The following is a 13,863-nucleotide window of genomic DNA, read 5'->3' on the forward strand; positions in this document are numbered from 1 at the left end:
AGCTGACGCACAGACTGTTTGTCATTTTCATTTCCATTTCCTCACTGATATGGTTTCCTAATGCGGCCCACCTTTCCCATTGATCAAAACCCGGGAAATTATAAAGTGATCACTCTGTTGGGTCATTTCCCTAAAATAAGGGATTTGATCAAATCCCTGAACTGTTTCAGTGAAATGATCAAATGAACAAGCCTGGTACCAGGTTTAAGGCTTGTCAATTACTCACCCCAGACAGTGTCCGGATGGCGAGAGAAAGGTAACGGAAACCGGGAGGCTGCAGCATTCAGCTACCAGGCACAGCAGCGGGGACGGGGAGCAGGAGGCCCGGGAGCAGGAGGCCCATTGAACCAGGCACAAGGCTTGAGGCATGTCCATTTGATCATTTCACTGAAATAATTCAGGGATTTGATCAAATACCTGTCTTTCTTCAGGGGAATGACCCAACGGAGTGGTCTTTTTTTAATTGCCCGAGATTTGATCAAATCCCTGATTTTACCATTTCCTTGCAACATATATATTCATGCGGATGGACACCTAATGATAAGGGCTTATTTGTTGTCTTCTAACTAAAGGCCCTATTACATGGGCTGATGCTGAGAAGCAAGTGAGCACCGACCTTGCTCCTCATTCCCTGCTCGCTGTCGGTGCTATTATACACACTGACAGTGAGCGGGTAAGAGCAAGATCTTTAGATCGTCCAGGGGGCCTATTGGAGATGGCGACGGTCTGCTGCCACCGCTCCTATTACACGGAGCGACGACCAGCAGACCATAGGTAGCAGCATCATTCCCTTTCGATATGTTGAAAGACATTGATAGGCCGACATTGTGCATGTCGGCTAATTGTTGCCTTTTAACATTACCTATTGCATCATGGAAATATTCAGCCGTAACGGCTGATAATCGGCCAAATGTGGCAGATATTTGCTTTGTGTAATAGGGCCTTTACAAGGTGTAGGGCAGGGGTTTCAAATCCTCAGCCCTCCAGCGGTCACAAAACTACAATTCCCATCATGCCTGATGGGAATTGTAGTTTTGCAACAGCTGGAGGGCTGACATCAATGGAGCGCATTATTACATTATTTTACAGCATTTGAACCTAGTCTTATTCTTACTTTACTACCTACAGACACTGACAAAGGTAACTTACCATTGGAAGCAAGTCTATCTGCTCCTCCCAAGGCATTGAACGCACCATGAATGTTCGTAACCTGAAAGCAAGTAGCAGTAGTATCACAACTGGGGAAACATGTCTTAACCCTAAAGATTGAATTTTGGCTTTAAAGACTAGAAGTATAAAAGTACAAAAGCATGAACATTTTTGGCATTATCAAAGGGCATCTATGGAAGTTTACACAGGTCCCTACATGTATAAAGGAGAACTCTGTTATCTTATGTGGGGATTGGGCTACTCCGGGCTGACTCCGTGATACATATGTACGCACACATAGATGTGTAAATGGATCTATTTTTACTTCTTAGCGGCACATTTTTTTTTTTTAAACATATGTATATGCAGTTTTCTTCCACCTCTTAGATGCCTAATGTATATAGTAGAATCATAATGTCTTATATAACACATCACATATTATACCCTTGAAGCTTGGGAGTGTCTTTAAAGGGTATGAAAGTTATGTAACAGATACGGCTTAATAAACATTCACTCACTGAGGTCATGTAGTGAGCTCATCCAAACCCCATCAGCACAAGGTGCACATTCAGACTGTACTCACTCCTACTGATGTAGGAAAACTAAAAGTGGATTACCAGGATTGCATCAAAATAGAGACATGAATACATCTTGCCACATCCTTAAAAAGCTGGTGCCAGCATTGTTCTCTTGACGCAGTTGCTTCAGGTGGTTTAGTCACACTCAAGTCCTTAAGTAAACAGAAATGTTCCAGCAGCACACTATATTGAAGATTCTGTTTAAAGCGCTACAGACATTTAAATAAACTCTTGACACGTAGTACAGACATGTCAAAAGTTTACATCAATCGGGGTCTTGGTGTTGAGACCACCTACAATAGTATAAGCCACCTCCCATAGTATTAGAACACCTCCAATTTTGTAATAGGACAGGATGACTTGAATGATAAAGATACAGTCCAGTCCAGTCAGCTACTCCTGCTCTATAAAATGCTATCTGTATACTGGACTGTATTTTTACTGTGAGAGGTGTCTGTGAAAGTGTCACTTTTATCACAGAAAACTTTTGAGATATCATAGAGACATGTTAAAAGTTTTGATCAGTCTGGGTCTGAGTGTTCAGACCCATACCGATCGGGAGAGCAAGCTGGGAGAAGACCGCACTCAACACAGTCCTCTCCTGGCTCTATGTCACGTGATCAGCAGGGCTTATAATGTAAGTCTATGGGGCCAACTGATTATGCGGGGACAGGACGTGTTGCAGCACAGTCTTCTCCCGACTCGTTCTGACAATCGGTATGGGTCTGAACACTGAGACCTGGACCAATCAAAACTTTTGACATGTCTTTATGAGTTTTCTGTGATGACAGTGACACTTTGAGGCCAAATTGTGCCAAAACCTTCAGGGAGAAAGCCAAACAAAACTTCACGGTACTAAATGCCCGGTACAGGATAGGGGACAAGTAAGAGATCGGGGGGGGGGGGGGGGGGGGGGGTCACGGGTCAATAGAGGCACGGGTCATGTGTCAATCAGAGGCTGAATTCAAAACAAAGAAGCTGGGGGAAGAAAGCTGGGGTGTACGATGGTCAGACCCCTACCATCTCTTACTTGTCCCCTATCCTTATATCTCTTTAAGCTGTTTTTACAACATATAAGATTTTTCTGATATACTAAACAGAGAAGCAGAAGTCGGCTGATGTACACACTTACTTGTAAATTATCACCAAAGGTTAGTTTGTGGATGAAGTGGCTCATGTCAGGGTTCTGGGGCTGAGCGGTGGCACTGTGTGTGGATACATGGAAATTTCCAGGCACCTGATGAACCGACAAATGGTTACAATATGGTTAGTAAACTTTTACAGAACATTAAGATGTTTCAGTGATCACTCTTCGTTTGTGTCCAGTGGGCTATATCCCCCATAGGCAGTTGACTTCTAGCCACTGTCCAGTGGCATAGACCCCTGTGCTGTGGGCAACCGAGCAATACAGATCTATAGCACAGTATACAGATAGGAGGAGAAAAAGAGTGCAGATTATACACATGAAAGACGCATGCAATTATTAGGCCACTAGTAGTCCACCAAATCCAAATCCATTCTTGAAGTTACACTACACTGGTCTTTAGGTATAAAAATACACGTCCCTTCTTCCATCGTTGCTCCATAATACATCGAACAGTCCTCAACAATAAATTTACACCAACACCACCTCTAGACAGTGGCCCAGATATACTAAAACGATCTCATTTTTACACAATGCAAACTTGGACTACAGAGTCAAAGTATGGGTCAGATTTATCAAAGTGATTTAAGCTGTAAAAATACGCAGTCTAAGGACGCACCAGATCAAAGTCAATGTTTATACCAATTATTAGTTGGATTTACCTGCACCAGAATATTGTTCCAGAATTTAGAAGCATAATGCTTCTTCCTTTGTCAGACCCAGCAGAAAGTCTCAAAGTATCAAATACATGTAGTGATCTGCAGAGAAGTCAGTTTTTTGGGTGCAAATTGTGCCAGAATTGTGGCCAATTTTTTATAGTTAGGCTGGGTCCGCATTGTTTTTTTATCTGCTTTATGCAGAGTTGTCCACCACGTATTTGTGTACGCTAAAAGAAAGCGTTTTGATCCATTTTTTTAGGCCATGTTCAGACATTGTATAACACCTAACGGCCGGATGACAGAATGTCCGATGTTACTGAAGATCATCCTGGTCGGTACTGCAGTACCGACCGGATAATCTTCACTTCTGGTGAACCCTGACATCTGAAGTCCCCGCCGCACACTCCATTGTGTGAACTTACAGGTTCTCTGCGGCCGCTATTCAATAAATAGTGGCAGCAGAAAACGAACATGTCAGTTTTCCGTGCGGCCGGATGTTTATACGCTCTGGCCGGGATTCTATCCATTCACATACAACGTATGTGTTGTATAAATCACAGTCGTTGTTGTAAATTGCAACAATGGCTGTGATTTATACAACACATACGTTGTGTGAACATGGCCTTATAAGTCTAGAAGTCATAGAAAAAACAAAGTCAAAACGGATGCACACAAATACATCAGTTATTTTATCCTTTTTTGCATATAACGGATGAAAAAAGACTGACTGCAAAAACACAGTGTGAACCCAGCCTTCATCTGGACGAGTATCCAGGTATTGCAACGTGGTCCTGTCACTATACCAGGTTGCCGCACTGTGCTCTGCTTAGGCAAATGGTATGGCCTAACACCAGACTGCAAACTAAAAGTAACACTGGATCTATAAACTAAATTATAAGTATGTTAGCATTTTCATAGAGATGTTCCATGTGACAGTTCCCATTTCCAGAGAAGGGGAATCTCTCACAGCCGAGAAACTCTACCTGAAACCACCAGACTATTGATTCACAAGGCTTTGAAGAGACTTGTAAACTTGGCTCCATTTCATCCCTCCAGACTGTTATATCACAGTTTAATAGTTTCTATGGGGCGTTGTACAATTGTACTAGCACTATTCTGGTTCCACCCATATTATGGCATGAGCTTTCACATAACCCACATCCATATGTTATTAAGGATTCGACAGCTCATTCAGACATCATTTGTAGCCCCACATATCATTAGATTTCATCACAAAAGTAACAGTGAACACACAGCTCGGTTATGTCAGGAATTCTGCCTCATCTCGGCTGCACAACTGATTCACTGAACACACAGTTTATATTATTGTGCTTGTAAAAGTAATGTGCTGCACAGATCCCTGAAGGATGGAGCCTGGAGTACAACACCAGCACCTACTTACATATTACATGCAAGACAAGCAGCACTAGTAGTAATGCACACAAGTATAGTACACATTACCTTATTTATAGTGAAGCGGCCTTCAAAGCGGCAGCCATTTCCATTATTTAGTGGAATTTTCATTGAATTGTCAATGTGTCCAACTTCATGTCTGCCCATTTCATCCTGAATATCCAGACCCACCACTAATTAAATAAAAAAATATTCATCAAAGAAGTTAGTATAAGATTGCCAACAACAATGCTCAAAGTCCATGTAACCCATCAGCATTAAAAAAAACAAAAAAAAAAACACCATTTTTGTTTCTAAAGGGGTACTTCGGGCAAAAGTGAACAAAAAAAACAAAACAAAAAAAAAAACACAGGGAGGGCAGGGGGTGGTGGGAACATTATAACGAAGCAATATTTACCTCAACCCCCAAAGGCACCACCCTATCACCCTCCTCTATTTGACATCACATCATCACTGAAAATTCCCGCTCAGCCAGACAGCAGCAGATTTTACGCTGCAAATCCCTTAACGGTCACTTTCAATGGGACTATATACTTGCAGCCCCCCGCGGCCCGATGCAATACATTACAGGTCCCCGCTCTGGCTTGCTTCTGGGGCTCCCAGCTCAGCCAATCAGTGCGCTGTCCCGCTGCAACCACCGATTGGCACACTAAGCTTTATATTAGCATCCTCTCAGCAACACAACATCTGGCAGATGCTCTTATATACATGAATCCTAGAACTCAGTCAGGCTGTGCAGTATTCTGATCAGAATTTGTAACTAAAAATCAAGTGTGGGTCCAAAATACAGCAGCTAAAACTGCAAATCTTTTCCTCCTGGTTATGGATCCAAACATGGACACAAATACCACATGTAAGCACAGCTGAAGGGTGTTAAGGTAATGTTCCATAGAAGATCCGCAGAGAATTTTATACTTACATTCACAGTTGAGGTTGGGTAAGCTGATGTTCAGGTTCACGTCTATTTTACCCCCAATCTCTTTATCGGGGTCATCTACGTACAGCTCATTGACACTGAAAGACAGACCAAAGGGTCAATGGTTAATATATTTTTCCGGAAGAGCTTTTTGGAAAGGATTAGGTAGAACATATATCACAGCTTTCAATAGGCTACAAAGTCCTGCCAGAAAGCACTTCTGGATTTGGTTTTTATAACTGCACCTTAGGCCATGTCCAGGTTAAACAGTGGCCGTTCTGTGACATGGCCTCACAGAACGGCCTCTGTCTGAGATGTTCAACCTGGCCGGTACAGCAGTACTGGCCAGGTTAACAGCACTTCTTTTTAATTGGAATAAGAGGACATTCGGGTGTGCCAGCATTCCAATTAGCCATGGCAGATAATGTAAAATACGTCCGGGAGCCTACCTTACATTGTGTGCACAGTCTATTTTGTGCGGCCGTTGTCCAACAAATAGCAGCCGCACAAAATAGACATGTGGTTTTTCTGTGTGGCCACATGGAATCCCGGCAGGAGTGTATACAGTGTGTATGCACTCTGGCCAGGATTTAATATGGGTTAATGCGGTTGGCTGCGGTGATTAACCAACAGCCGTTGTTGCAAACTAGAAACATTGTCCATTGTTTAATCAAAAAAATAGTGTGAACGTGGGCTCAAACTATCAAAAACTACAGTATGTATGAAATATTCCAATTGAATTGAAAAGAGGGAAAGATTTTGGCAAAAGGAAAAGGTTAATGTTTCAAAGCACACCTCAGCTGTGGGAATTCATAGATACATCAGGCAATGAGAACATTAATTTATTCTGCAATCAACCGAAGTGCATTTTATTTAGTGGAAATCTACTCTGCTAATCTCCTGTATGTAAAAATCGATACAATTACGTAACACCGCAGCAGGCTGGATAAATGTACACTGCTATTTTGGAGCAGGAATATTTTGGGTGGGTTAAATGTGTGTTCCAGTTATTACTCACAAGGTGATTTTAAAGTAAGAATCTAGGTCATGGAAAAAAATGGCAGTGAAACCTGCAGCAAGAACAAAAGCAGAATACAACAGAATGATACAATGTGAAGCTACTCCGAGGGACAAAAGGATGTATAAAACACAATTATAGTATAGTAAGCTGGGATACTTTTTATATTGAGTCAAGAAATCATGGAGGGAGCATAACATTTTCCCACTTCTAAATAAACAGAACACCCTTGAATAATGGGTTGTGCACAAATATTGTGCAAAATAAAATACAGTGGTACCTCGGTTTAAGAGCTACTTGGATTAAGAGCGTTTTGCAAGAAGAGCTCCATGTACTGGGTGGGAGGGGCATGGACTGCATAGCGTGGTCGACAGCACTGTACTCTGACCCAGGAAGTCTCCCTTCTAAATCATAGCAAATCCACTTCAGGCTGGGGCTTGCATCAGGGGATAGGACTGTGGAGGTAATCTCTTCATAGCTGTAACCCCACTCTCCCCGGACAGAGAGTGCTGCATGTATGTGCCCTCGTAGACCCTGCTCATTCCTTTATGCTCTCTGGAGTCTCAGTCAGTCTTTGTTTTCCCCATCCTCTCCATTCCTATGTGCCTGTACTCACACTCAGCTATACACACTGCTGCTATAAATGTACCTGCACTCACATTCAGCCATTCACAATGCTGTGTGAAACAGCTCATGTTTTTTTCGGGTTTATGCACTTACTATACATTATACTTCACATGCTGTTTGCTATACTGTACAGTAACTTATAATATGACCTATTCAGCTGTTTCTAAATCTTTATTTCATTACTTTTACATTTTATTCAGAATAAAAATTTATTTTTGAGGTGTGGAACCAATTGTCTTTATTTCAATGATTTCTTATGGGAAAATTTGCTTTGGTTTAAGAGTGGATTTGGATTACAAGCACTGTCCCAGAACGAATTATGCTCGTAATCCAAGGCACCACTGTATATGGACACTCATGTGCCCTTAGGGTATGTGTACAGAGGAAATTTGACGGAAAATCCGTTGCGGAATTTGCCGGGTGCGTGTCTCCGCCCGTGTCATAGACTCCATTCTATGCACGGGCGGATTCCGTTGTCCGTCCAAAGAATGAATGGTGAATTCTGCGACGTATTTTGCATCAAATTTCCTCAGTGTGCACATACCCTAAGGACTAAACTAACCACTTACCGCTGCTCTGCCCTAGAGATGAACAAACATCAAGTATGCTTTGGTTCATAACGAAGATTTAAAGAAGTTATCCAGTGCTACAAAAACAGGGCCACTTTCATTCAGAGACCGCACTACTCTTGTCTCCAGTTTGGGCGGGGTTTTACAAATCAGTTCTATTAAAGCAAATGGAGCTTAATTGCAAACCACACATGACCTGGAAACCAGAGTGGTGCTGTCTCTGGAAGAAAGTGGCCATGTTTTTGTAGCGCTGGATAATACCTTCAAAGCAGATCTGGACAAATTAAAAGGATAAGTCTGCCGTCTTCTAAAACCCGGCATCCTACAGGGGGAGGGGGGAAATTGATCATGATTACTAACTTACCTCTTCTCGTGCCCTTTGTGAGTGGGACAGGCAGTGGGACCCCATTTTGGGCTCTGGGATCTCCAGGGCATCCACGTCAAACTCCGGCTGATGGACTGGCTGCTAAGCCAGTGACTGGGGCGGAATGGCGATCCAGTCACTGACTGGCTGAGTGGCCAGTTCAACATCCGAGGCAGGCCTATTCCCCTGGGTTGTGACACCATCACAACCCAGGGGAAAATTACTTCCAGCGAGGGTCCCGCAGCCGCCGCGAGGAGAGGTTAGTTAGTAATTGTGATCAATTTCCTCACCTCCCCCTGCAGGATTCCAGGTTTTAGAAAACGCCGGACTTCCCCTTTAACTAAAACAGGGAAAAAAAATAAAATACATTTAAAAAATAAATATCAGGGGTTTATCACTGTTCTGCATCTTAAGCCATGTGTACATTTTTTTTTTACTTCTATGGAACACACAACACAGACAGCGGAATACTTAGGTTTCAAGTCCTTCAAATCAGATTTACAAATTTTGATCAAAAGTTTCAATTTTAAGGGTAAAAGCCAATCCAGCCCAGACCACATATAGATACAGTCAAGACAAAGCAAATCACCAGCCACATACGATTGGCAGGCTAAGCTGCAACCCTTAGCTAGAAAAGTACAGTGTAAATAACATAAAACTGGTGTGGGAAATACTGCAGATATCCCATTGTCCCATTATGTTTTAGGTGTAGCTATCTCATAAGAACTAAGGGTGGATTAAGGGGTTATCCAGCGTTAGAAAAACATAGCCACTTTCTTCCAGAGACTGCACACTCCACAGATCTCCATTTCAGGTGTAATTCAAAATTAAGTTCCATTCACTTCAATTGAACTGACCTGCAAAACTCCACCCAAACTGGAGACAAAAGCGGTGCTGTCTCTGGAAGAAAGTGGCCATGATTTTCTAACTCTGTAACTGCATCCATTAGTTTATTATACAGTAGGTTCCTGAATGCGGTAACCGCCAGAGTACATATACTAGGGTTGGCCACATATAAAACATCTGGTCCCCTGGCAAGTATGACATGCTTGATGAATCAAACAGAAGTTTTTATGATACTAGAAAAATGTGGAGGTAAAACGGGATCTATTTTTACAGCTGGAAAAAACCCAAACTGCAAGATGACAACATACTACAATGTTATAAGAAATAACCTGCAAATAAAGTATTAACATTAAGTTATAGATACTAAGATCCTAAAGCACACAGTGACAAGAGTTGAAGGGATATGGCAAAGTAAAAATATTGCAATATGATAGATTTTTAACAAGAACAATACAGTTGTCTAGAACAAACACGCAAAACGCATACATTCTGCACTTTACAGATAATACTTTTTACTTGTACTGCTCCAACTGATTCTTCTGCACTTTACATAGTTTGTATTTTTGTAATTTTTTGTTTGAACGGGTTGGGGGGATGGGGTGGTGGTAGGAAACTGGAGTACCTGGAAGAAACCTAAGCAAACACTGAGAGAACATACAAACACCTCACAGATATTGCCCTTGGTGGGGAAGGACCCCAGCACTGCAAGGCTACAAAGCTAACCAATGAGCCACCATGCTGCCAGATATAAACTCAATGCAAACACAGCTCCTACTGCTACTAGTAGTGTCAAAAATAGGGAAACCCCCATATTTCACATGTGATGATCTCACAACTACATGAACAAGAACATAATGGGTATTCTTCCTTAGTTTTTGGTTCTTGAGTGCTCTACAATTATATAAAGAGGAAAGACCAAAGTAGTTCTGCAGAGTTCTGTGCATTGTTTTGACTTAGGGCTCATACTTACGTAACTACATGAATGCTGCTGACATGAAAAGTTGGTATTATGCATGCCACACCTTCACAAAATAGATCATACTAAATCAACAAAATGTTTTATATAACCATTTACATATAGTATTTCTATTGTCGTAGGTAAGCCAGGGTTGTAATTATCATGGAAACTAGGTTAATGTTAATAAGCACATATAATTACAGAAGCCACAGGTAGTCGAGAAGCAGCATGACACGGCATGACGTCAGTGGGACAAGGGATGAGGATCTGCAAGGAACAGATTAGGATTCCCAAATATAGGCAATGAAAAACCATACACTATGATGTGCCAGGACGGCTTTTACGAAAGCATGACCTCTACATGTTCTAAAGTAACTGGATTCTACAGTGAGAATAAACAGATAAAGAGCAACATTTAGTGGGTTTGTACAGGTTCCACTTTAGACATCTTGTAAGGGAACCCCAGTAGCACTTGACTATATTACTGCACACCTCATTGTTACAGGAGCCCACAGTGAGATGTGCTTTAAAAGTTATCATTGCTTTTATTGGCATTTTTCTAATTATATCCTATAGCTTTGTATCAGTTCATCTCCATGTTTTTGGCAAGCAGAATATCACAGCTTACTATACTATTCTAGGGTATGTGCACACTGAGTAATTTAGACGGAAAGTCCGTCGCGTAATCCGTCCCTCATGCCCGCTCGCGGATAGCGGCGGGCGCGCGTCTCCGCCCGTGTCATAGACTCCATTCTATGCATGGGCGGATTCCTTCCTCCGTCCAAAGAATGAACTTGATCACTTTGGACGGAGAAAGAAATACGCCCGTGCATAGAATGGAGTCTATGACATGGAGTCGCAGACACGCGAGCGGGTGCGAGGGACGGATTACGCGACGGACTTTCCATCTAAGTTACTCAGTGTGCACATACCCCTATACAGTGAAAAAAATAAAAAATAATAATAATCAGTTATCTGTTTCAGTTAGAAATCATTAAACATTATCTCAGGAGGTCTCCATCTCAAGCCCCTATTACATGGGGCATTCTCCGGGTGCAAGCGAGCGCCAAGCTGTTAGGTCAGCGCTTGCTTACTCGTTCCCTGCTCACTGCCGATGCGTGTAATAGCCCCGGCAGTGAGCGAGGAACGAGGAGCAAGCAAGCAGGGAGCTCATAGGAGATAGCAGCGGTCTGCTGCTGTCGTTCCTATTGCGCAGAGCGACGACAGCAGATCGTTGCTCTACACGTCGTTTATCTTTCAACATGTTGAAAGACAATGAAAGACAACAATCAGCCAACATTGTGCATATCGGCTGACCGTTGCCTTTTATTACACAAAGCAATTATCGGCCGTAATGGCCAATAATCAGCCAAATAGGGACTCGCAAAACTCGCATGTAAAAATCGCACCAAACACGAGCGATAAAAATGCAGCGTTAAATACGCAGCGATACGGTACATGTGAAGGCACCCTTAATGTGAACAATCTGTGACATAAAGGATAATGCCACTGTGAAGTTTTAGTTTTCTATGTGTCCCGAATATTTAATGCTAGAATATAGTAAGAAATAACGAACACGATAAAACAATCTGATGGATAAATTTATTGGCATAAAATATAGATCCATAAACAGTAATTGCACTAGTGTCCTAACGTGTAAATATGGATCCATGGTGATCAGCTGAATGTCATTAATCAGGCTTCAGAACCCCCTGGAGATTACCGGTTATCACTGGGCCAACCCAAATCTAGCCACTGGAATGAAAAGCCGTAATACATGTGTAATGGCCCAGAACGGTATTTGTTGTCAGGCGTCTGGGGGTGTATTGTTGCCATTGGCAACCCTAGACTGTCTCTATTGGGGCCTATGTATTTGCTTCTTTTTCCTAGCTCTCTTGTAGTGATAGTTTTCTGTCATATATTTATTTAATATGTTATGTATTAATCTCTAATGAAACAGTGTTGAGCTTGATCCGTGCTCCTCCCCTGCAACCTACCACACTCTAGTGATTGGCCAAGGGAAAGCTAGCTCCGCCCACCTTCTACCCAGAGGGCTGTGTGGGTCTTGTCAGTTGGCAGTTGGGGATCTGGCTCTGCCAGAGCCACATCTGGCTCCCCTGCGTCACCTCAGTAAGGCCCCGTTCCCACTGAGCAAAACTAGCGGAATTCCGTTAGCCTCCCGCTCATAATGGGAGTCTATGGGAGGCACGCGCTCCTGCCCTGTCCACGCTGAAGAATGAACATATTCATTCTTCAGCGCGGACAGGGCAGGAGCGCGCGCCTCCCATAGACTCCCATTATGAGCGGGAGGCTAACGGCATTCCGCGGCGGACAATTCAGCCGCGGAATTCTGCTAGTTTTGCTAGGTGTGAACGTAGCCTAATCCTGTCAGACTTCATATTCAGCCTCCTAACCCGTTTCCAGTCAGCCATAAGGATCAATACATGTCTTCTAAGTCTCAGCAGGACATCCGCTGTATTTATTAGTGCCTGCTGTCGGATTGGTGAAGTGATAGAGGGTCTCCCGCTCACCGTCCACATCTTCCAAGTCAGCGTGTTCATGAGTCTTCCTCCTACATGATAGTGAGTGTCGACAGCATCAATTTCTCTCAAAGACAGTATGTCTATGAGTCTTCCTCCTGCTTGTCAGTGAGTGTTGGCAGAGTCATTTTCTCTCAATAACTCAAGTATCTATTCACAAGTACCTTTATAAAGGCGGATAGCTACAAAGTCCCTGGAACAGATCTATCCACGTTATTCCTGAAATCCTCTTTACCAAATATGCTGATCAAGCCAACATACGTTCACTATGACATGCCCCTGTATTGGGATGTACTAAGCTGTTTTTCAAGTAAAGTCTCCATATACTTTCACCGCTACTGTGTAAAAACTTTAAATATAAAAATATTTCCCATGTGCATATGCTGAGTGGAGAAGGGCCCCGGCACCCTCGGACCCCACCGTGACAGGAAGGTTACAGAAGGTGAGCCCTAAGGTTGCACTACACCACCCGGCAACACACCCTCAGCATATACATTGCACAAGTAATACATAGGGTTCCTTTACACAAACAGATGGCAGATTTTTGCAGCCAAAGCCAGGAATGGATTTAATCTGTCAGATAATCTGTGTGTGTAAAGGGACCCTTAAAGGAGAAGTCGAGCGAAAATTTTTAATAAAGTATTGTATTGCCCCCAAAAAGCTATACAAATCACCAACATACACTTATTACAGGAAATGCCCATAAAGTGCTTTTTTCCCCTGCACTTACTACTGTATCAAGGCTTCACTTCCTGGATAACATGGTGATGTCACAACCCGACTCCCAGAGCTGTGCGGGCTGTGGCTGCTGGAGAGGATGATGGCAGGGGGACACAGGGCACTGGAGGGACTCTGGGCATCCCCCTGCCATCATTCTCTCCAGCAGCCACAGCCCGCACAGCTCTGCTGTGTATATTCGTGATTTGTATAACTTTTGGAAGACAATACAATACTTTAAATAAAAAATTTCACTGCACTTCTCCTTTAAGGCCCTATTACACAAAACAATTATGGGCCATTATGGCCGATAATAGTCTTTGCGTAATAGAAGACAACGATGGCTGATCATTGTCTATCAAAAT

At 42.8% G+C, this 13,863-nt stretch overlaps 1 protein-coding gene across 1 annotated transcript in view; it reads right to left on the reverse strand.

The window, feature by feature from the left end:
- Positions 1–13,863, reverse strand: part of ERGIC1 (endoplasmic reticulum-golgi intermediate compartment 1) — a 68,817-nt gene that overhangs the window by 21,069 nt on the left and 33,885 nt on the right. Inside the window, exons 4-7 of the mRNA XM_069972272.1 lie at positions 5,863–5,957; positions 4,992–5,116; positions 2,860–2,964; positions 1,150–1,210 (exon numbers count right to left, since the gene is read on the reverse strand). Of these exons, the coding sequence (XP_069828373.1) occupies positions 1,150–1,210; positions 2,860–2,964; positions 4,992–5,116; positions 5,863–5,957 (386 nt within the window). The remainder of the gene's footprint in view (positions 1–1,149; positions 1,211–2,859; positions 2,965–4,991; positions 5,117–5,862; positions 5,958–13,863) is intronic.

Source organism: Dendropsophus ebraccatus, chromosome 1 (assembly GCF_027789765.1).
Source record: "Dendropsophus ebraccatus isolate aDenEbr1 chromosome 1, aDenEbr1.pat, whole genome shotgun sequence".
Taxonomy (NCBI): Eukaryota; Metazoa; Chordata; class Amphibia; order Anura; family Hylidae; genus Dendropsophus; species Dendropsophus ebraccatus.